This window comes from Corapipo altera, unplaced genomic scaffold, assembly GCF_003945725.1.
Source record: "Corapipo altera isolate COAL_440 unplaced genomic scaffold, ASM394572v1 61305, whole genome shotgun sequence".
In the NCBI taxonomy this organism is placed as follows: domain Eukaryota; kingdom Metazoa; phylum Chordata; class Aves; order Passeriformes; family Pipridae; genus Corapipo; species Corapipo altera.
In genome coordinates this window covers 974,846-999,391 of record NW_020884909.1, presented here as the reverse complement: position 1 = coordinate 999,391, position 24,546 = coordinate 974,846, and the positions used below count along the sequence as shown (strand labels likewise).

Below are 24,546 nucleotides of genomic sequence, written 5' to 3'. Positions count from 1 at the left end.
TTAGCAAAGGCATATAGTGCTTTTGCTAACCTGTTGTCTATCTCTCCATCAATCTTACCATCCGAGGAGATGAGGCTGCCTAGGTAATTAAACTGCTGGACTGATTTGAGCTCTGACTCGCCAATGGTGATGTGGGGATGATGGGGGACTTCCTGAGGTGCAGGTTGATGGAGAACCTCTGTCTTCTTCAAGTTGACTTCCAGTCCAAAGAGCTCATCAGCGTCTGCAAAGCAGGATGTTAAACGCTGCAGAGCTGCTTCTGTGTGGGCAACAAGGGCGGCGTCATCAGCATAAAGCAGCTCCTGGACAAGATGGTTTAAGGTCTTGGTGTGGACCTTCAGTCACCTTAGATTGAAAAGGCTTCCATCAGTACGGTATCGAATGTAGATACTGTCCTGATCATCAAGGTCTGCCGTGGCCCTTTGGAGCATCATGCTGAAAAAGATTGTGAATAGGGTAGGAGCGAGAACGCAGCCTTGTTTCACACCATTCTTAATTAAAAAGGGCTCAGAAAGTGTGTTGCCATATCTACAGCGTCACACTACCCTAATATTACACCAGCAGGTAGGTTCGTCTTCTTGTGGAAAACTTTAACCACTGAAATTGCAGGAGAGGAGGAGAAACAGAAGCCCAAGTGAAACAAGCTTAACCTGAATGTCTCAGCACCCGGCAGGGGACCAGATCGGTGAGGAATGTTGCCATATTTAACTCCTGCTGCTTGCTGGTATTTTCTCTTACAGGCACCACTGCAGGCAAGGCTTTTCTTCTCCTGTCTGCAGGAGAAGACAAAGTGGCTCATTGTAACAGACTTGTATTACATACTTTCACTTCCCTGCTGAAACGAAAGGATCCTCTAGCTCCTACTGCCTTTTAGCTAAGAGACGCGATCAGATCCAACCTCAGAGTAGAAGAGTTGTTACGCTGCACAAGAACCACAGCCCTTAAACAGAAGTTTTCCACTGGGTTTGTGGTAGGCACAGCTCCCATCCCTCTGAAACCTTCACCCTTGATCCAAGTACATGAAAACAAAAAAATGGCTGAAATATGATGCTCCCCTCCTCTGCAACATTTCTTTAGCTTGAATTAAGTCAGATAAAAATTTCAGTTACATGCATAGTTGTCCAGTCCCACTTTGACCTTTCTGTCAGGACAGCATTTCTTTCAGCCAAGATCCCCAAATAAAAGCAAGATTGAGGGGTGCACAGCAAAGGTGCCCTTTGGTCTAGTCTTGCTTGTTGTGCAACAGGACCCAGATATCCCAGTGTGCCAGATGAGCATTGGTCCATGCCCACAGGTCCGAGCCCTTGGTCCTCAGCATCCCCTTTTTGGCCTGCTTAGGATTCAGGAACATCTGCTGTTGCTGTATCTTCTGCCTTGACCAAATCACCACTGACTGTTTCAGCATGGAGCCGCTTGTAGTCCGTGTGGAAGAAGATGACGTAGCAACAAGCCATAGCAGTGCAGAGGCCAGCCAGCACCAGCACCGGAGCTGCAGGAAAGGTACACTTTTAGACAGTGAATCCACAACTGGCCGTGGCTGCAGAAGCCTAGAGGTCAGCTCCCAGAAACAGCACAGGGCTATCCCTGAGCACTGGGTGTAGACCACAGGGGGCAACACCACTCTGGTAACAGGCAAACCTTGCTTCACCTAACACTGGCATAGGAGGAGTATTTAGGAGGAATGTGGAAGGTTTCTAGGACTCCAAATCCTGTGTGACCCCACAGGTCAGAGTCCTTACAACAGTGCACACAGTGTGTTTGTGAGAGTGTGTGTTTCTGTGTAAATGTACATATTTGTGTGTTGTGGGGTGGTGAAAAATGTTACAAAAAAGACTGAATCGAAACACTTGAGTTTCATAAGAGAACAGGTCCTCAAAGGTAGTGCTTCTTGTTATATCATCTGAAAGCAGGTGTAGAAAAAGTTCACTAAACATAAACTTTTATCTAAGAAAAATTTGTGTCAAATGAAACTTTTCTGAAGAAAAAAAAAAAGTCAAATGAAACTTTTCTGAAGAAAAAAAAAAAGTATATCTAAAAGACTATGGAGCAAGGCCTGAAAGTAGTTCTCATTCCAGCAGTGTCTCAAACACATACCTCCGTGCCTTTCTCCACAGACATTCCTGCATGTATCAGATCACAAAATGAGTAGGAATGGGTGCCTGTTATGAAGCCTTGATCTCTGACACCTAGTGGAGCTTGTTGTGGGGAGTTTCTGCTCAGCCAAGCAGTACATATTTAAAAGATGATGATCAGACTTTGTTTACAGTGTTCCCAGGACTTGGGGTCAATATTACATAAATATGAACGAGCTGAGAGATCAAGGCCAGGGTTTAGCCTGCAATGAAAACACATTTGTGCTCTCATCTCAGTTGCTGTCTCTTTTTCTGACCAGCTAGGAAAGGAAGGGAAATCTGGAGTAAGTCAAAACAAAGCTGTACCATTATGTTACAAACACAGACAGGTGTTTGTACAGAAGCAAGAGAGGTCACTTTCAGTCAGTGCAGTTGTATTCTTGGCCTCCCACGCTGCAAAGCAGCACAGGCTGTGCTACATGGACTGTGTCTTCCTCTTAGAACAGCTGCTTTCTAGCTTGGTGAAGCTCCAGTCTCTGCAGGGTGACCATAAAAGTAATTTTAACCCAGAGCCAGCAGTGGCATTCATGGCACCTTAGAGTTTTCCTGTTCTCAGTCTTGTAGGCTTGGTTTAGCAGGAACTCCTTGGTAGCAAGGAGTGCACTATCAGATTTGGAAAGGTGGGTAGGAAATACACTATAGCAGGAATCAGCATTGCAGGGTCCCTCACAGTGAGACCTGGAGGAAGGTGGGGGCTACACAGGATGCAACCGAATGTCCAGCATCATTTCCCAAGGACGTACTTACTTGTCCAGTCCAAGGCTCCATCCTGGTCAAGGGCACAGGTGGAGGAGGGATCCTCAGAAACACGGACAGTGAGGGCTTGTAGCAGAATCATCAAAATTGCACCTTCAACCTGGCTGTGGGGAGAAGCCAACATGCAGTTATGGCACCTGCCTGACTTATCAGTGCTGCAGACAATCCCAGCTTCCCAGTCAGAAGGGAGCGAGGCTTCTTTCTGGAGCAGGTTCCTCCTACCAGAGAAAGCTACTGCTGGATTCCGCTGGCCCAGGCACTTGGTTAACTGGCCCTGGCTCACAGGGTGTCCAGATCAGCCTTTCTGCACATGTCCAGACAAAGGGCCAGTGTGGCAGAATCACTATATACTCCCTCTAAAGGCAAGCAGGTGTTGAACTACATCTCTCAAAAAGCTGAGGCTTATTCACTGGGCAGAGACTTGGAAACACCTCTCACTCCAGGACTGAGGATGGAAAAAAGTCATGCTATGACTTCAGCCTCCTCCTTACTCATAGCTGGCTGGCAGCAGCAACAAAGTCCACAACCAATGAGAGACAATAGCCTTCAAAGGCAGTGTCTAATGCCCCTCACTCACTGATGTTTCTTGCTGCTGGAGCTCCACCTGACACAAAAGGTGGCACCAGATTATTTGTATCACTGATTAGAGCTCCAACAAGTCATTCCTGCTGAATTCCAGAGCCAGCCTTAGGCAGGTAAATTGGTAACAGGAAGGACAGTCACTGTCCCATCTGTTGTGACCAGGTGCCCTGGGGCTGATGAGCCCCATCTCCCTCAGCAGAGCACTGAGACCTGACAAGTACCTGTACTGTGATGGGAATGGGTGTGTCTCTCAGGCACACAGCCCTCATGTGCTCCAAAAGATGCTGGACATGGTTAAATCACGCTTCGTGCCAAGCAAGGGAGACCTTCATCTTCCTTCTTGCTTTTCTTGCACCACTTCCATGTAATCCTCCTTGCTTTAAAACATTTAGCTCTTCAGCTCTATCACTCAGCCAACCAGCTCCCCTCTTGCCATGGTCATGTTCACAGACACCAGAGAGAAGTTCAGCAGGGTGGCAAGCACTGATGTCCATGCTCTCTTCTCTACCTGCACCCACACCCCTGTGTGTGTGTCTGTGTGTGTTTGAATCCAAGTTCAGCTGTCAACTGGATTTAAGCTGCCTGCTTACCTTGCAACAAAAATCAGGCCTGAAGACGTGCCCTCTCCCACGGGGTAGGAGCACTCCACAGCCAGCTCCATGGCAATGGGGTAGATGGCAAAACCGAAGAAACCGAAGAGTGAGCTGGTGATGGCCAACACGATGGCCTGATGTCTGAACCGAGAAGCCTGCAGGCAAAAGACACAATAGTCTCAGTGTCAGTACTGTTGCATAGAAAGTCTCTGAACCCATAACCTGCAGGAAGGTCCAAGGCCTCACTGTCTCACCACTACCTTCCCTATCTGTTCCTGAAATCAATTTTTTACCTCCAGGTCTCTAGAGTCAACTAATGGCTACACAATGGAGAGTTATTTGTTGAACTGAAGCAAGAGGAGGGAGGATTCAGCAGAATTACCTGAAAAGCACTGGTGTGGTTATAATACTTTAACTTGATATCCTGGATAGTAACTTACCAGGAATGTGTTCAGTATACCTCTAGCCAAAAGTGAAACACACACCTTCCTCCCAGTGCAAAGTAACATTTTGTAGGTGCTGTTTGCATTGGGTTACATGTGAGAATTCACTGGATTGCTGCAGCTCAGTGATAAGGAAAATCAGTCAGACTCATGTTTGTAAAACTGGGCTTTTAACATAAACAAAAATACTCCAAAAAAACACAAACCAAAAAGCAACCAAAAAACCATAAAACATTTACAAAACATGGAGATGAGTTTAGTGTCTAGAACAGCCTTGTCCCTAACTCCGGAGGAAAGAGCATGGCCTTGTCCAACCAATGCTGGTAAAGATGAAGTACTTTGCAGCCACACTGCTGGTACCTCCTTCTTTACTGATGTAATAAATTCCCACAGAGGAACATGTGGTGTCTGTCCTGGCACAGCTGCAGGCCTGGCCCAGCTAAACTGGTAAAGTCAAGAAAAACTCTGTTTGAAATCCGAGTTTGAAGCGGATTTGAATGGGTTATTTTTGTTCTAATACTTTGAACTAACAGTTCATCTGTATGGGATGATGGTGAAGAAAGGAAGGGGAGGAGGGAAAGGTTTGCTTGTTGCTCCTAACACTGCCTCCTTCCTACTCAGTGCTTTACCTGAGTCCAGGCAATCTGACTTGTATACAGATCATCCTCAAAAAAAATGCTGGAGTACTAAAGGGGGAAATGCAAGGCTTGCTTTAGGCACCTTGGCCTACAGTGACAAAGGCATTGCATTTGTCTGTCTCTTTCAAATGGAGCTACCATCACTGGGATCTTAGCGCAGGGGAAGGTGGGATCACACTCTACTGAAAGTCTTGATTTTTTCAACACACAAGAGAAATGCACAGCATAAGCCTGCAGGGAAAGCAGAAAGCTGCACCATTCTGGGTCCTCTGCAGTGCTAGGAGTCCCCTGTGTCATGATCAGATTCTTGCTGTGTGAAGGCTCCGACTGGCAATGGTTATGCTTGAGTGCAGTACTTGCACTCTAGCCTCATGGGCATAAAGTCTCCAGGTTCTGCATTCCTCTCCTGACTGAATCCAAGTGTTCTACTTTTTTGCCTCTCTTGTCTTGTCCTCCTCAAGGAACTACTGAAGAACTAGGCACGTAACTAGGTCCTTTCTGCTAATGTTACACTCCCGACAGCCACCCCTGTTAAAGGCAGGCGTTGGGAAAACAGGGCATTCTTGTTCATTTTTGTAAGATAGATATTTAGCAGTTCCATTTCCTTTCTGAAAAAATGGCCTTGGGAGTCAGGAAGCAAACATGGTGATCCAGTGTAGGGAAGTAAAACTATGCCAATTTATTTATATCCTGAATCAGTCTCTTTCGGGCTCCACAGTCACTGTGAAATTCTCAGTAAAGGGTTTTTCTTTAAAACATTCCTAGCCCAGAGAGATAATTCCAAAGCGTAACACATGGCTTAATAAATACTATGACATCAAATGACCTTGGTTTAAGCCGATGATTTATCAGATGGCAACAGAAATAAGCCCACGGATATGGTGTAATGCAAGGGAGAACTCACCACTGCAAACACAATGCTGGCAAGTGCACTCAGACAGAAACAAATCTTGGTGGACTCTATGAACTTCCTTGTCCGGTCAACATACATGCCTAGTAGGAAAGCACCCAACAAACCACACACTGTGAACAGGGCACCATTCAGGCCAGCAAAATCCTGGAGGGTAGAAGAACAAGTAATGAGAAACTAGAGCAGTTAGAAAAGAGATTTTAATGTCGCTGACCCATTTGCCAAATGCCAGGGGATCACTTACTGAGGTAGGAAAAGCGTCCTTGCCCGCTGCAGTAGTTGAGGCATTCACAGGGTGCTGAGTAGCAAGTAACAAGTGCTTCTACCAGTGTGTGGGGACAGCAGGGTGACAGCACTCCCAAGGGATGACCAGTCTCTGCACACTTGTCAAGGGAGGCTGGGTGCAGAGCAACAGCAGTTCCTGGCATTAAAAATTCAAGCCTGGAGCCACTGGGCTCTTTCAGGGGCAATCAGGTGCTTTGTCCACACTGGTGCTAACAGGTCCAGCTGCCTTGGGACCTGCTGCTGTTTATAATCATCCTCCTGGCCCTTTTCTTACCAGGGACCTGCACTGGCACACCCAACACGTGTTAGATGGGACACATCACCTGGCTGTGTCAAAGCCTAATTAGAGAGGCAGTGAGCAGTAGCTAAGATGGGGTACATGCTCTGCTGCCTGCAGTGATTACCCTTTGTTTGTACTACCTCTTCAACTCCATAAGAATTCAAATGCAGACAGCAATCCCAAAAGCAGAGCAGCTTTTAACGAATTTGGGTAAACATTTTTGGGAGCCTCAGGCGCAGACTGGAAGGAAAGGGTACACGAAATGGTTTCTGTGGGCTAAAGGGGTGGGACAAGCCAGTCACACAGACAAAACCATCATGAGGGACAGAAAGCAAGGCTGAAAAGTTTAAAAGGTTTCCAGGTAAAAGCCAACGGTGTTTGCAAACACGAACTGGCTATGGAGCCCTGAGCCAGATGTTAGACCTGGGAGCTGGAGAGGGGGTGGACAGAGACCAGACATGTAAATGTGCATACATAACATCTGGAGAGGTGTTTTAAGAGGACCTCCATGGCAATACAAGCAGCAGGACTGAAGTGCAGCCTGCTGAGGGGAAATACATGAACTGGGACATCCTCCTGCTGTTACAGGGAGAGAGCAGGAGGAGCCAGCTGTGCACACACTGTGCTGAACCATAAAAGCAGCACCTGAGCAGTGTCATAGCAAGGATGGGAAAACAGCTGTCACAGTACCTGGGACTTCCTCTGCTGCCCTGGCTTCGTGTAAGTCTGTGCAAAGAGGAAAAGCTGCTTGCCTTCAGCTTCACTTTAGGGCCTGCCTGGGCTCCGTTCTACTCTGGGATAGGTGACAGAAGGCTGCACAGATATCAGTGCTCTGGAGGGGCTTAGGAAAATTGCAATATTCTTTTTTCCTAAAAAAATTTTCACTTGCAAATGGGAACCTGGTCATGAGCAGTAATGAAAATGCAGGTTATCCATTATGCTAAGAGGTTGGCTGTGCTCTGGATTAATGTACTGCTTAATCTATATTAGATAATATGAACAAATAAGATATGAGACTGCAGCATATTCAATTGTCTTCATTTTGCTCTGAATTCCTTATCAGGGAAAATCAATTTGATTGTATCATAGATTATTTGGACAATGGGGAGAAAAGGAGGAAGACTCACATTTGAATACCCCTTTTCACAAAGGATCTGTTCTAGCAGGGCTGAAAAGCAGGTGAACATCCCAATTCCTCCTCCAAAGCACACTGCCAGGATGATGTATGGCTTGTTTCTCAGGAGCTAAAAAAAGAAGTTAGTGTAAATAAGTGGAGGGGGAAAAAGAGCCTGGCTGTGACAGTAGACTTGAAGGTGAGCAGGTGAAAATGCTGACAGGGCAACCCTGTGATTACTGACAAAGTAGGGCTTTGTCCTGTCAGTTCAGCCAGAGGACAAGTTAAAATTGGGACCATGTAGGGAGGAAAGATCTCTTCAGTGCCCAAATTCTTCCTTCGTGTTGCCATGTACTGTCCTACCCCTTACCACATCTGTTCAGAGGGCTCAAGTTGTGTGGTCCTCTTGGGTGAGCCCAGGTGTGCCTGTTTGAGGTATCTGAATGACAGCCAGACCACAGCTGAATGCTCAGATAGCATGTCTTGCAGCTTTGCTGTGAGCAGCCTTCACTCCCTGAGGAAGGAAGGGATCCTGATCCCCTTCAGGGGGCTTTCCATGCAGGTTTGGGGAAGTGGCGTTCTGAGTCTGCTTTGTAAGGAAATTCCTCAGCATATTCCTGTCTGGCAGGGCTGCATCCCTCACTCCACATGGCACTCTCTGTGCTATAGCACTCACCATTTTGAGCCCCGTGAAGAACGGCTGTGAGTTGGAGTTAGTGGCACTGGCTGAAGGAGGCGTGGGAGGAACCTTCTCGTGAATCCCCAGTGTTGCCAGGGCACAGGCAGTTACTGCTGGGACAGCATAAACACCCAGCTACACAACATAAGGACAAGACAAGTTACCAGTCTTTCCAGCTCCACTGCTCCCAAACAAATAAATCAGCTGGACTCAAATTAGCCCAGTTAAAATGGACAAAAGCAGATTTCATTTACCATCAGTGGAATGTGCTTTCCTTCAGGAACTAGTGCAGGTGACAACAAGTTTGCTATAAGGATGCCTAAAGGATTGGCTGGAAGGAAATAAAAGAGAGACATTTTTTTTCATGCAGGTAGTCAGAATTATGTGTCTGCCCCTACTGCCTGCCAGCACCAGAGCTTCCGTGTGCAGCAGAGTAATAAGGATAGAACAAGGCATAAACAGGGAGAAACTAGTAGGGGAACATTTGGAGAAGCTGACTGCTTGGTCTTACTGTTGCCACATTTGTTCTCTCACCCCCATGAAGTTCATCCTATAAAACCATTTCCCTACAACTCCTAACCCCTCTAGACTGTTTTTCATCTGTGAATTATGATGTACTCACCCTCAGAAGCTTGCCTCAGTAAATGTCAAGCTGAAGGGACAAAATTAAGGTAAATGAATCCATGTCATCTGTCCTGGTATTATATGGCAGGAGTTACAAACAGAGATGTTTTCCATTCTTTGTTCCCCCATGCCATTAGGGGGAATACACTATTGTGTGTAAGAACCCCCTGAGGCTTCTGGAGGGTGAACAGTTTCAGCTTGCTCAGCCTCAGCTGGCATCACAGATGCTCCATTCCCTTAACTGTCTTAGTGGCTCTTAACTGCACTTACACTAATATGTCCACGCCCTTCTAACATTGAAGGAATCAGATGTGGACAGGGGACCTCCTCAGCCTGCTGGCAATGCTCTTTTTAAAGTCACTAGGATGCCATTAGTTTCCTTTGTCAAAAGGGCATGAACAGCAGATAAGCCAAATGACAGCTCTCTAAAGTGACACTAAGTCATTCCTGACACTTTTCAAGCCTTTATACTTCCTCAGTAAAGCCCAAACAGGCTTAACAAGTTGATCTTTGCTATCAACTACAAAAATCACATGACAGCAGAGAATCTCGGACACTGTACTTCGAGAGGGTGTTGCATTGTTATGGGGCTAGAGCTGAGCAGCATGTGAAGCAGGACTCCTGGGACTTAGCTTGGAAACACCTAAAATTGCAGGAGACAATTTTTGAACTTTAAGGCAACATTCTGCAAATACTCATAGTAGAGTTGATTTTCTACTAGTGTGCAGAGATGGGATTAGGGAAGCCAAAGCCAGCTTGGAACTGAGTCTGGTGAAAGGCAACGAGGGCATCTGCAAGCACTTTAGCAGCAAAAATAAAGTTAGGGAAAATGTGGTGCTGTTGCTGGATAGGGTGGGTGACAAAGCACACAGAAAATGCCAAGGTATTCAATGCTTTCTTCACTTCATTTGTTGTTGGTAAGACTGGTCTTCAGCCCCAAGACCAGAGGTGAAGTCTGGAGTAATGAAGATTTACTCTCAATGGAGGAGGACTAGGTTAGAGAACATTGCATAGCCCAGACATACACAAATCCATGAGACTGATGGGATGCATCAGTACTGAAGAAGCAGATTGTTTGCATTGCAAGGCCATTCTTGGTTACCTTTAAAAGGCCATGGCAATTCCAAGAGGCTCCTGAACACTGGAAAAAAGCATATGTCACTCCCATCTTCAAGAAGGACAAGGAGAATCCAGGGAACTTTCCAGGCCTTTCAGTTTCACTTTGATCCCTGGGAAGGTCATGAAACAACTAATGCTCTCCACCATTTCCAGGCACAGGAAGGACAACAAAGTGAAAAGGAAAAATGCCTAACTAATCTCGTAGCTTTTATACAGTGAAATGACTTGCTGGATGGATGAGGAAAGGGCAGTTGACACTGTCCCCATAACAATCTTGCAAAAAAACTGACAAAGTACTGGCTAGACTATTGGACAGTGAGATGAACTGAAAGCCAACTGAATGGCCAGGCCCAGAGGCCTGGAAGACAGGAAGTGACAGGAAGACCAGCTGGATGCCAGTCACTAGTGATGCACCCCAGGGGCTGATACTGGGGCCAGTACAGTTTAACCTGGATGATAGGACAGACTGCACCAACAGACAGTCTGCAGATGATGTGAACCTGGGAGGAGTGGCTGATAGAAGAGGTGGCCATGCTGCCATTCAGAGGCACTGCAACAGACTGAAGAAAATGGGTAAAGGGGAATCTTGTGAAGCTCCGCTAGAGGAAATGTATTGTGCTGCACCTGGGGAAGAATAATGACCCCCATCCACCAGTGCCCCTTGAGGCTCACCAACAGGAAAGCAGCTCTGCAGAGAAGGACCAGAGGGACGGATGGACACCAACTTGACCATGAGGCAGCAACACAACCTCCCGATAAAGAAGGCCACCAGCAGCCTGGGCTCTGCACTAGGCAGGGTGTTGTCAGTGGGAGGTGCTCCCTCCCCTCTACTCATCACTGGTGAGTCCACATTTGGATTATTGCGTCCAGTTCTGGGACCCCCAGTGTGAGGGAGACAGGAACTTACTGGTCCAGAAAACATAAAATATGATTAAGGGACTGGAGCTTCTGTCACGTGAGGAGACATTAAGAGAGCTAGGACTGATCAGCCTGGAGAAGCTACTGGAAAGCAGTTTTGCAGAGAAGGACACAGGGTCCAGATGGATTGCAAGTTGACCACAAGCTAGCAATGCACCCTTGAAGAAAGGTGTTCAACAGCACGCTGGGCTGCATTAGGAAGAGCATTTCCAGTAGCTGAAAGATCTTTACTCTCTACTAAGACCTGGTGAGAAACATAGAGAGGGCTGAGTCCAGTGCTGGGTTCCTCGATACAAGACACCAATTAATGGAGCAAGTCCAGACAAGGGCCAAAGACATGATTAAAGAAGTGGAACATCTCTCATACCTAAGGAGGCTGAGACAGCTGGGACTGTTTAGCCTGAAGAACCTTAATCAGCAATTACAAAGATGGAACCAGACTTTTCTCACACAAAGCATAACACAGGAATTTCTACCCAAACATAAACTTCTTTACTGTGATAGTGGTTTAGCACTGAAACAAGATGCTCAGATAAGCTGCAATACCTTCATCCTTGCAGACAGTCAAAACCCTGAATAGAGATAAACCTGGGCAACCTGGTCTAGCCAGGCTTGACTGAGCAGGGCATTGGAGATGATCCCAAGAGGTGCCTTCCAACCTTATCTGTTCCACGGTTCTGCTGAGGCGTCATTAATAGTGCTACAGCTGTAGTCTTTCTGCTCTGTACTTGAGAAAGTACTAGCTTATGATGCTGGTGAAATGTTACCTGCTTCTAAGTACATGAACACAATTAAACAACAGTTTCCAAGGAGATGGATTAAATCTTCTCTGTTGGGGTAAAATGCAACTGGGCATTGTCGAGAACATTTGCAGGTTGTCGCCTGCAAACTAGTCAGCTGTTTTCATGAACTATAGACATGTTGAAGCAGTTCCAGAAGGTATGGCTGAAGGTTGAAAATGCGAGCATTGGGCTAAATTTTAATTTAAATTTTAAATTTAAATTTAAATTTAAAAGACTGAGACTACTTGAGTAATTACATGGTTTCAGCTGTCTTCTTTTCCTGGGAAGAGAAATTTTATGAGCCTAAACCTTCTATGAATGGAAAGGAGATCACTGCAGTTAATCAACTGTACATTATGGTCCAAGAGTCCTGGTGGATTAGGTTGCAGTACTCTGCAATGGAGCTATGTGTTTTGTGGTCAGTGATGCTGATGCACTGAAACTCCTCAGGGTGCAGACCACAGTAAATGAAGAATCCTATGGATGAAGCAGGGGTCACTTCAGTGGAATCAGACAAGACTGTCTACTTTTGACACAGGAGAATTTCTCATGGTGTTCACAGGAGATCTGGCACTGCTTCTCTGTGAGTAAGTCTCTAGAAGTGATGGGTAGGACCAGAATACAATAAACACTCCAGAGCTGAGTCATTAATCACTCTGACAGCTGAGTCATAGTGATTTCAGCTGCTCAGCAGGATCCTGGGTGCAAGGTCCATATTTGTCACAAAAGCCTGGGGAAGACTACCCACTAAATAGCAAGAGGCTGTAGGGCCAGTTTCTGTGTGCAGCACCGATATCAAACATACTGGAGTGCTGAGTGCTGCTCAGGCAATTACACAGGAAATGGGTACTGATAATTTGGAGCAATATGAGAGAGAAAGCTCAAGTGAGCAACAGGAAGACATGGAGACAAGTGGGAAGAAGCAAAGGCAAACGTGGCTGTAAAGTTACTTTTTCCTAGACAAAAGAGAGAAGAGGTGATTCTGTCCATAACTACCTGACAAACAGGTGCAACAAGACTGAATAGCTGGGGGATAAGGAGCATTGAGATGAGAAGTAACAGGCTGACATTTGCCAGTGATGTAATTAGCCACTGGAATAAATGACTGGGGCTGCGGTAGATCCTCGTTCTAGGCAATATTTAAATTTTCTTGAAATGAAATCCTGATTTCATACAGCAAACATTATGGGTGTAAGCAGGCATTATAAATAGAAGCCCTCTGTACAGCAACCTGCAGGTGTTGCTGCAGACAGTAATCACAGCCCATTCCGACCACACTCTGATGTCCCAACATGGCAGAGACTGAACAGCTTCAGGTTTCAGGAATCTATGGTTTCTTGCTCTTCAGTTTTATTCTTACCATAGTTAGATCCGTTTAGTCCTGAAAAGACTAAGGAGCTATGTGAAAGAAATGCTCTTTGGCTGCTCTGTCTGCTCTCTTACTTAAAAAAGGTAAGTTGTTTGCAGGCTGGAGTCCTTCAGGGCTATGAAGCACTGAGTGCCCAGTGGTCCTTGGTGGTATTGTATGGTGCCACACTGACAAAAGAGCTCCTTCTCCAGCAGGGAAGGTGAAGGTCTGTCTCAGCATTGGGAAACAAGGTGAGTCATCAGGTCCACCCTATTCTAGGAAAGGCAGCGCAAAAAGATTTTATTTGTTCTGAGACCATAAATCCATTCTTGCTAAACAAGAGAGTCCATGCTCTAGGCTTTCAGAAAGCTGTATAGAGGTGCTTCTGTACTGCCCTTTTGCCCATGCCTGTCCCTTCTTCACAACTCCAACACAACGGGGAGGGAAAGCAGCTGTTGGCTGTTTTGACAGAAGGACATACAGGGCTCCCCCACACATGTAGGTACTGTGAGATTTCCCAGCTGGAGCCAGCGAGCCAGCCCAGTTTCTGAAGCATTCCTCAGGTCCTTGGAGAAAAGAGGAAGAGATTTCTTTGGCTGCTGGGTAAAAAGCCACATGAAGGGAGGAAACAGGTCTGTCAAGTGCAGTATCCTGTCTCTACCTGGGCCCAAAGGAGCCAAGGAACGAGATTAGAGCAAGCTTATCTGGTGCCTCTCCTCCAGTTTCCCACCTTCCAGGCACTTAGCAAGGCAGGTGTGGCTTCTGTGTGGGTTGTCCCACCATTTAGCATCCCCAACATGTTGGTGTGGCCAGCTGAGGGTATTTTATCTGTGTATGCATACACACCAATTAAGAATACATGCTCAGTCTTGCTACTGGACAAACTGGTGGACATCACTGCCACAGCAGTCCCACCTCTATCCAGTTACAGAATTTGGCAACTGTGACCATTGGCACTACATGCAATTTGGACACCTTCCTAAGAAGCTGCAAAATTAAGGCCACTGAAGACTTCGTACTTAGTAACATTAAGGGCTGTCCCTAACCTCTATGATATTTAGGCAAAGATGATAATCTCTTCATGGCAGAGAGGAAGAAGGTTAGAAGCCTGGGTGGCTTGCTCTGAACATAGCACCCAGATGTGGCTTAGACCCATTTCTTGCTCCTGTGTTTTGTTGCACGTGGCTACAAGACTCTTGGGTGGAGCTGCATTTGCAAGGTCAAATGGCCGCAGTACAGAGGATTTCCTGTGCCTGCTGCCTCTGAAAAGCGAACAAACACTAGCAAGTTCTGGGAGACAGCAATATTGCTCCGAAGCTATCACTTACCCATTGATGCAATCATATTTGCTGTCGCTCTCTGGTGGTCTGGGAACCACAGTGCTGCCAGCTTTGTTGGTGAAAAGATGATAAGAGGCTGTGCCAGTGCACAGAGGCACTGCCCAATAAATAGGTACCAGTAACTCCGGGAACCCAAGCTCAGGAACTTCAGGACGCTGAACATCCGCGTGATGCTACCCATCATATTCAGCCACGCACTCAGGATCACCTGCAGCAAGCAGAAACAGGGCCTGTGTGCTGAAGCCTGAAGGGTAGAACTTAATAAAATAGATTAGCATGAGCAGAGTCTCATATGCACCACAGAAGACACTGGGTGTTATTAATATGTGCCTGCAGATCATCCCCACCCCATTGGGCCACTGTAAGATGCTCCTGATCCAACTTGTCTCCTTAGGGAGCAATGTGGTTGTCTTGGCCCTGTATGAGAACTACACCACAGTGTAGCTTATGCAAGGGAGCAGACACTGGCATGGAATGGATGAGAAATAAAGTTCACTAATTACACCCTATTGGCAAGTTTGTGCCATCACCCATATTTTGCTGTGACAATCCAAAAATCATGGCAATGAATCATCCAGCATATGGATCCTGCAAATGCTCTTCTATACCACTAGCACACTAGTGTTTCAGTGCCACATTCCACAACACAGTTTTGGGAAGACTGTGTAGGGATCCCAAACTGGCTTAGCAGAGACCAAGCTCTGAGCTGACAGGGGTCTCTTGCTTGCATCCTGCCCTGCTGCTCCTTAAACTCATCCTGCAAATGAAATAGCTATGCTAATACTTTTCCACAGCAAATCCTACCCAATTACAGCTCTTCACAGAGTCAGCTCACAGCATCTACCCCTGTCAGTTGGCTAAGATAACAAAAACTAAAGGAAAGTAGGGGTGCAACCTTATTCTGACTTTTCCCACTGTTCTTCACCTCAGAGGTGATGTGACAGCTGTTACCGAAACAGCTTTCAACATGCTTATCCTCTGCAGCATTTGGCAAGGCTCCCATCTAAAGCATGCAAGTTAGTGCTTTCTGCATCTGCTGTCTCTAGGTGAAACCTCCTCAGGGAAACAGAACACTTCAACTCACAGCACACCGGAGCCCCACGCTGTCGAGAACCCACGTTGCCACCAGACCAAACGGGATGGAGATGAGGAGGTACACTATTGAGAGCCAGTTGACTGTCTCCAGGGAAATGTGGAAGTAGGCAGCTGTCTTATCAGCCACAGGAGCGAACGTCAGCCACAGCTGCAGAGTAGAGACCAAACACACGTAAGCACAAAAACCTCCAGAACAGAAATTCAGCATCTCCTCAAACTGAGTTGTGAGGAGGCTCACTGTCTCAGTCTCTCCTTGAAATTAGGATTTTAAGGCTGGCAATAAAAATTCAAACCTCCAGTGTCTGCAGTTACTCGGCCCAGAGCACCCCATCCATTTCTCTGCCTCATCCCCAATCCCCTGGACCTGATGCTGTAGGCTGCCAAAAGTAGAGGTCAGTACCTTTTTCAGTCGCTATGTTGAACATGTTGGCCTCGATGCATGCACTTACCTGATGTAAAACACAAGCAATGCTTCTATACTAGCATAAACAAAATGAGGCTGCTGCCTCCTCTCTGCAACTAAGAGCCTCCTAAACTCAAGACTGCTATTTACAGTTCCACTGGTAACTCCTGGACATCTTGCAAGAACAACTTTGTTATGTGTCAGCCAAGAGAGGTACATTATTCCATGCTTTCCTCTATACACTCAGTTGATAAAAAAAGGCCTAGAAATTTGCATTATTCAGTGTATCAGGACATGTAAGATGGAAGGCACACACAGAAGTAGTACTTTAATAACTATCCATATTTTTCTTCCAATGCCATATCTGAAAATATCTCCCTAAACCTTGTTTTAGGTACTGGTTTCACAGTTCCTATCTGCTTCTGGTTTCTTATAAGAATGACAAGACTTACTTGATTCTCAAATCAGGTCCTGAGATCATGCCCACAAGAAAGACATTTAAACCCAAATTTAAGGATGTTTCTGTAGAATTTTTTGCAAAGACACCTCCTGGTGCTTTTCAAAAAGATTGGCCTAACCTGAGAACAAGTTTCAATAATGCAGATGTTAAGCTACTACGGTGTTAGAAGATGATCTTGCTGCTGCTGAATACTGAAGATAATAAAGTTTGCAGAAAAGTGAACAAAAACTTCAGCTATAGCTTTCTACAGAAGAACTCCAGCCACTGTTGCTTTCCAGGCACTCCTCCCTGCCATCACAAGCTTCCTCTTCCCAGTTTGCATCTTGCAGACAGGATCATCTGTGGCATTAATGTGTAACTGAAAAAGGGCTCAGGTAACCTCAGAGGAAGTTGTGCCCCTACACTCTACTTGTTATTTCCAGTGTTCTAGTACTTTTCTTACACGCTAGGGACCATAAAAACTACCAGATTAGACAGAAGCAGAATGGGAGATGGACTTTTGTTCTTCTCAGTGTCACTGTGTGAGAACAGCCATGTGCAAATCACTGTTTAGCTAGGCTTTTCTCCTAGTAGGGATGCAATGAGTAAATGGTGGTAAAAGAGAAGTTTTGAATGTAATATCAGTGTCCTTGCAAGGATGCCTAGCATCAGTCTTCTCTGGAAGGAGCTGACATACTACTGTCTCCTGCATTCAACTCAAAGTTCACATCACCACGCTGGGCTCAGACACACACATGACATCAGTCAAAGGTCTGGCAGGGGATGGAATTGGTATTCGCTCAGCTTCTTCAGTCAGGTGGATGAAGATGCTGGGTGCTCAAGGAAATTGTACTCTTAGACAACATGGAGGGTATTCCAGATCACTTCCCAGACTTTCATCAGACTGGGATAGGAATTTAAATGTTTAATGCTAATGTAACTGTTTAGATGCTACAAGCATCACTAAGGCATGAGCATTAATTTGATTATGGGATGCTAAACTGCTGCTAAACAAATCCCAGCTGTGTATTTCCAGCAATAGCAGTTCTCAGTTTCTCACTGCCTTCCAGATGGGGGTGGTGGTGATGAAACACTGTACCAGGAAACAGTGTAATTAAAGAGATGATACACTTTGTAAGCCAGCTTCAGGTAAATTTGCATTCCTCCTGTTCCTCTACACAAGATGCTCACCCATGCATGACATCATTAGGAGAGTCATGGCACAAGCCAGAGCACAGCATTTTGTGTACAGTGTATGTGTCCACACAAGCTGGGATTAAGTATTCTGACGCATTTCCATTAGACCGAGTAAAACCGTTCCTTGCTGAAAACCAAGCACACGAGCTGCGCTGTACTCTTATCCTGAACAAGAATTCCAGTTCTAGCATATGTGTGTGAGAGCACAGAAGCTGGAAAGTTGCCACCTGTCCAAGCCTGAGGCCTGAGCTTGTTTCTCAAAATAGGATGTGGGTTTCTTCAAGAGTCTGGAGACAAAAAGTATGTTTCGTTGTTTACCATGTGTTGCTCTAACAGAGAAATTCAGAACTGGGCAATGGAGCTCAAGGTGTTACTGTAGTCAAAGAGGCCACCAAATGCCCCTGCAACAAAGAGATGGCACTGCGGAGTGGAGTTTTGCCAGCACAGGGAAATAGTGAGTGAGTATGCCACCTCCTGCTTTTGGTTTTTCCAGCTGTGGTAATTTCACCCACAGTAGCTAGTAAGCTCTTCTGCTAGGAGCTGGAGCCCTTATCCTACATGTTTTTCTGAAACTCTGCACTGCCAAGGCTGGTACTTACACAGAGATTGCTCTCATTCAAGTCCACTCAGGCAGAACATGTAAAGAAGATGCAGTTTTTTCTTGGTGAGGTCGAAGTCCTGTAACATCTAAAGATACATAATACAGGCAGAGGGAGGTTCCACTCTCCTTCATTCTCCAAGGGCCATTCTCTTAACTCAGCTTTGGCCCACCAAAGCCACAGAATCACAGAATGACAGATGTTCTGAGCTGGAAGGATCATTGGGTCCAACTCCTGAATGAATAGCCGTATCAAAGCTCAGGTGAGCTTTGATACCCACTGCAGGTCACAGGGACAGGTGCAGGAGGAGAGAGAACATGAGAGATCATAGGATGTCAGCTCCCAAAATCTGGTTGCTTCTGGGACAGATAAGTGAAAAAGAAACAGAGAGACAGATGCCTCTGTGGAAATACACCCTTGTGGTCTGGTCAAGCTACGCTCAGCTCCATTGTCTGAGAGGCCACACAGAACTAGAGCCTCAGTGTGAGGTGCAGAAGGCATCAAGAGGAGCCTCTGTTATGCGCTATGCTTCTCTGGAGGCAGCTCAACAGATGTCACAATGTCAGTTCCTGCTTGCGATGGTGACAAGCAATTTTCACTCACCTACTACAGCTCATGTGCCTTCAGAGCCCTGCCAGGGCTACAATTAACCAGAACCTTTCATCACACTTCGACAGAATTCCCAACTTGGCAAAAGTTGGAGTGGATGGTGTTGGAGGTCAGCAGCAGTTCACATTTTGGGCCATGGCACATTAGGCCAAGAGATTCATACAGAAACCCACGCAGAGCTACTAAAGCACAGGAACTCTTTCCTCTGAAGACCAAACAGCTACAATGAGTCTGCGAGCCCAATCCCTTAATACTTGGCAAAACTCATTTCCCAGCATTACCTCACAGATTTTGCGTTAGTTGTTCTCAAACGAAGCTTCTCCTGTAGTATAGTCCAATGTCATTGGTAATGTTCACTCGTGTTGTAGACCATAGTATTTGCTCCTTCAGCATTTCGTATGGACCTTTCCCTCCTTTCAGATATGCATCTAGCAGGATGTTGGAATAGCTGCTGCAATAGCACACACCATTTCTTCTCCAAATATACAAATTGAAGTTCCCACACTCCTCTCCTGAGTTCAAGCCTTAGAATCAGATTCATCTCACTGTGATTTCTGGGTTTAGGGACAGCAAAAGCTTCAGTGCATGCTAGTGTGGGCTGGAGTCCTATCTCAGCACACATTCTTTGCTATAAAAACCTGTGCTCTGCACAGCAGGCACAGCAGCTCAGGAAGTGGAGAGAAGGTCCCCTGAAGACCTGCAAGCTTGTTCTGGCTTGCAAAGGAGTACAGATGCAGCTCCCATTGGCACACAGCTGGCTGACTGGAGAGCCATGCTCCATCACCAGAAGAAAAGGACAGAAACGTTTTTCCACCTAGAGTCTACTTACATCCCTAATTACAGGGGGGGCCCTCCACACTTTCTTTAACAATGTAGGACAACCAGGGAAAGCAAGGGCACTGACAGTCAAACCAGTTGATTGGTACAGATGTTGGAGGGGTCCTGGCTCCACTTTCAGCTCTCCCTCCCTTTGCTTTAAGCTTCTTCTTCTACCTTTTGCATTTAATCCTCCAGCACCTCCCAGGGACTGCCTGGTCCCTTCTCCATTAACTGAGGCTTAATGTCCTTTAAAGGGGGCTGACAAGAAAGATGGAGAGGAACTTTCACAAGGCACGTAGTGGTAGAACAAAGGGGAATGGCCCTAAACTGAATAAGGGTAGATTTAGATCAGAGATTAGGAAATTTACAGTAAGGTTGGTGAGGCACTGGCACAAGTTGCCTGGTGAGGTTGTGGACTCTGGAGTTGTTCAAGATGAGGCCTGGATGGGGTTCTGAGCAATCTTGTCTAGTAGAAGGTGTCCCTGCCCATGGCAGGGAGGGTGGAACCTAAAGATGATCTTTAAGGCCCCTTACAGCCCAAACAATTTTATGATTCTATGAAAATTGCAAGCCTTCATGGGCATTCCTGTAACCAAGAACAAGTTACAGCTGTTCTCATCCTGATGCCATTCCTGTTTTTCTGTTACATTTTCTGATACCCTCTTAAACCCTTAACTGATTCTCAAACATGGTTTCAGCCCTCTTCCTCCCAGAATCAGCCCAAACCCTCTCATTTTCCTCCTGCTTTCATTCCCCTTCCACTTCCATCTTCTCCTGGTTCAATTCTTCCACCATATTGCTCTCACTGTTTCCACATCCATACAGATTCTCCAGGAACTATTTCACCCACAGGACCTAGTTTCCCTCCATGAATTCCAAGGCAGCCCACAGTCCCCAGCTTTGCCTACAGCAGTTCTCCCAGTCCCAGCATGCTTTCTCTCATGCACCTGGACACTGATTACAGGGCGATGCAGGATGTCTTTCTGCAGTACAGAGGCTGCCCCCTCGCCCTCTGAGACCAGGCTGTGAAGCCCTTACAACACAGTCCTCATCTTCAAGGTTAAAAGGGCCACGTAGCCTGGAAGCAAACAGCCCCTGGCCTCAAACGAAGGCACCCGTGCTGACACAGGAGCCTGGGAAGTCAGGACAGAGGCTGCCAGGCGGCAGCAGCTGTGTGTGCATGTGTATCTACAGGGGCGCTGCTGGAGCAGACTGGTGTGGGTGAGGAGCGTGTGCACCCTCCCCTGGAGCATGCCAGTCTCCACTTATGCAGCTCTCCTTCCTCTCCCAAGTACACTTAGAGGTGGTGTAAGTCCTCCAGCTGGTGAGTCAGGAACCACTTGGCCAAGCATGAGCCAGCTCCAAACCGCTGCTCCTCCCCAGCTTGCTCCAGCTGACAAGCACAGAGAAGGACAGTAAACACACCTGCTTTCATTCTTCTGTATTTTTCTGTGTCCCCAGTGTGAGAAAATAAGAAAAAGTTCCTCCCCTGAAACATAAATTTCCAACCTGCTTGGCTTCACAGGAAGGAGGCAAGAAGGAATGAGGCATTTGCTTCAGCAGTTTACCACTATAGCAGCTGTGAGCACACCATGAATACTCTTAAACATTAAGTCTTTGGATGAAAAAAAACACGTTTAAAACCACAGCATCAGTTTGGCAAAACAAACCCAGAGAGAAACCTCAGGCAGAGTTATGTCACACCTCACCAGCTGCAAGAGACAGCTGGGGATAAATCATCTAAGCTTAGCTGTGGTGAGAACATCCTCTCTGCCCAGGACTTCAGGTAGCAATGAATTATGCTGATGTCTATGGTGTTTATGGCCTTCTTAAGATAAGGTGGGGGTTTGTCTCTTACACTACATTGTCAGCAAGGAATTCACAGAATAGCCATATATAGGAAATGAGAACCAAACCCTGCTAAGGCAGTACCCTCCTTGTACAGCAAGGAGAGACAAAGGCTTTCAACCTCAGGTAATAGAGGTACAAGTAAGGGGCTATTTATCATTCATCATAAGGGCCTCTATTATAATATTAACCCCAATGTGCTCTGGTTAATGAAGGAATTACACACAGTGATGTAGAGCAGGGGGATATAGGAAAGAGTGCCCCTTTCATCACCAGGTGGTCTGTCCTGGTTTTGCTCAATCATATCCTAAACCAGACCAAACTAAGAAATGCTCCTTTCTCAGCCTGCCCTTCCTGCATGACCAAGCATCCTTTCTTGCAGTTAAGTTGCTTCTGTCTTGTCTTCCTGACACTGACAGAGACTCCCTCTCAGGACTGTCTCCTGACTGCCACTTTTAGTGACACCCAAGGACACTAGTAGAAAATTGCTGTATATGTGCAAGAGTGGGGAATACAAGGCATCATCCTGGAAACTTGGTCCAGAAAATGAGGTCCAAGTCAGAAAATTCAAAAGTCATATGTTCTTATCATATGCATTCGCAGATAGCCTGACACAGAGAACAAAGTGCTGCATGCAACATTTGCGTAGGAATCGAGGACACAACTTGCATGGCAAATTTTCACACCACAGAACTGGTAAATTAATCTTTTCATCTGGAACTTTTAAACAGCAAACAAACACTTTGATTTCATGGACTTTCAACCACTCCCTCCATTTTAATGTGATTTTTATCAGGAACATTTCAGAGAAACTTTAGCATGGGTAAATGTTTGGTTACAACTTTATACATCAGCATACTTGCCATTCCAGACCTTTGCAATGGCTTAGAAACAGTATTTCCACTCCAGGATTAGGCACTCAGTTTTGAAGGAATAAAGTTCCGGTCTAATTTCATACTGTGGAAAAATAATACTGCAGATAGTCAGGAAGTTGTCAAGAGAACAAGGAAACAGACAACAGGTCAATCTCTCAGGGCTACAAAGTTTTCAGCAACATGACTCAAGACACAGTTACACTTGCACATGCACTGAAAGGACCATTTTAAGTAACCCTCCAGTTTGTTTCACTGTTAAGGTTTCAGCAAAGTCAGAATCTGACAAGACATCCTGTCACTGTCCACTTTTAGCAGGGTGAGGGACTTTTTTGCCACATAATGTTCTTCTGCTGTGCCAGTGTAACCGCAAGCAAGCAGTCGAGTTTTTCTGCAGGGCATCTTTTTTTACACTCTTAAAGGATGCACTGATTTGCTATTGAGAAGGTGCATTTTCTTTTTTTCTCATATAGAGCCAAATTCTCACTATAATTTCCCATTTCTCTACTCCAGCGCTCTTGCATCATGGAATACCTAATCTTCCTTCCAGCATTTAAATGTTTGCAGGTTACACTGCCTGATCTTGTCTGCCAGACAGTCTGCATTCACAGCATGGTAATCCTCAAGCACATGAATAATTCTATATCAATCTGATAATTATCAACAATGTCCTCAGTGACTTGACGAGCAAAGATCTGGGCTTCTATCTTGTGTAGTAAGCCTTGCTAAGTTTATGAGTTTATCTCAGTAATTACTGAACTTAATTTTAATCTGTTCAACAGGTGGCATGGGATCAAGCATCTCATTTTTTCCTGGCCTTTCAGAATAAGGCAGTAAGAGTAGGCAGTAAGTTCACATAATCCTCTGTTTAGTGAAGAATCACTCCTATAGTGTTCTGTTTGTGCAACATACCCTGAAAGGAAACCTAGTTGCTCCTTTTTGTGACCAGACAAATCTGCTGTCTTAGGCCAGCAAAGAGGCCGAGCTAACTCGTGCTCCTCTCCCACGGCATTTCAACACTGCTCTGCTATTCTTAGGCTCGAAACATGTGACGCTCACAGACGCTGAACACCTTCTCTGTCTCCCCATGGCCTACGAAGTGGACTCGGCAACAACTTTTGCTGTGCCGAGTGGGACACATTTTGCTTCATCCCAGTCTGACTTGACGCTGCGGTACTTCCTGCTATGCTCTTGGAGATCACACACATCCTCCCGCCCCATCCTGCCCTTCCCCTGTCACCACCCCTCCGTGCCCCGGATCCCACCGGTCAGAAAGGGAAGCGTGCAGGCCGAGGTCGCAACCACGGAAACAAAGTTCAAAAGTAAAAGCCACTTATTCGGTCCCTACGGCACGGCCAGGCTGAGGCTCCTCTGAGCTGTGCGCGTACAACCGAGCCCCGGTGCTCCGAGGATGAGGGGGTGGATCTGAGACAGGGCACTGGGGCAGAGCCCTGAGGATTGCCTTGCTGCTTCTAGGAAGAAACAGGGGGTGGTTTTGGCTGTGGAAAGCCATACCAGCCCGTCCTCCCTCCGCAGCATCAGCAGAAGCCAGAGCTGCTCTGCAGAGCCCCCGCACATGCGAGCGGGCGGGAGGGCCGTGCGCGCTGCCTGCGCTGCGCCTCCGCCAGCGCTCGGGCACCCCGGGCTGCCGGCGGCCGCCCCCTACCCCACCACCCGCTACCCCTCCGGAGGAGCGCCCCGCCGCCCTCCCGCCCCGGCCGCCCGCAGGGGCTCCAGCCGCGCCGCGGGAGCGGCTCCCGGCGCGGGGGAAGCGGGTCCCGGCGCGGGCGGTGCCGCCGCACTCACCATGGCGTTGGAGCAGTTCAGCAGGCACACGGCGGCCAGCAGGAACCACCGCCGCCGGTACGTCTTGAACTCGGCCACCCGCCCCAGGCTGCGCTCCCCCAGCAGGCTCGCCGCCTCGCCTCCCTCCATCGCGGCTCGGCTCAGCTCGGCTCGGCACTGCCGCGTCCAGCCCCGCCCCGCCGCCCTCGCCTGCCTCCCTGGGGCGGCCCTGGCCGCGCCACCGCCCAGCCCGGCACAGCCCAGCATGGCACAGCCCAGCCCGGCACAGCCCAGCATGGCACAGCCCAGCTCTGCACAGCACAGCCCAGCACGGCAC

At 47.0% G+C, this 24,546-nt stretch overlaps 1 protein-coding gene across 2 annotated transcripts; it reads right to left on the bottom strand.

The window, feature by feature from the left end:
- Positions 1–541: 541 nt before the first annotated feature.
- SLC49A3 (solute carrier family 49 member 3) lies at positions 542–24,369 on the bottom strand. Of its 2 annotated transcripts, XM_027653130.1 has the most exons (10): positions 24,231–24,369; positions 15,628–15,786; positions 14,532–14,751; positions 8,667–8,743; positions 8,410–8,547; positions 7,747–7,863; positions 6,049–6,201; positions 4,061–4,218; positions 2,880–2,992; positions 542–1,489 (listed from the first exon to the last, which is right to left on the bottom strand). In XM_027653130.1, the coding sequence occupies exons 1-10, from the start codon at positions 24,357–24,359 to the stop codon at positions 1,335–1,337; spliced, it is 1,419 nt and encodes a 472-aa protein (XP_027508931.1). In that variant the 5' UTR covers positions 24,360–24,369; the 3' UTR covers positions 542–1,334. The 2 variants fall into 2 exon arrangements, with proteins under 2 accessions (XP_027508931.1, XP_027508932.1); XM_027653131.1 differs by lacking the exon at positions 6,049–6,201.
- Between the last annotated feature and the right edge of the window lie 177 nt (positions 24,370–24,546).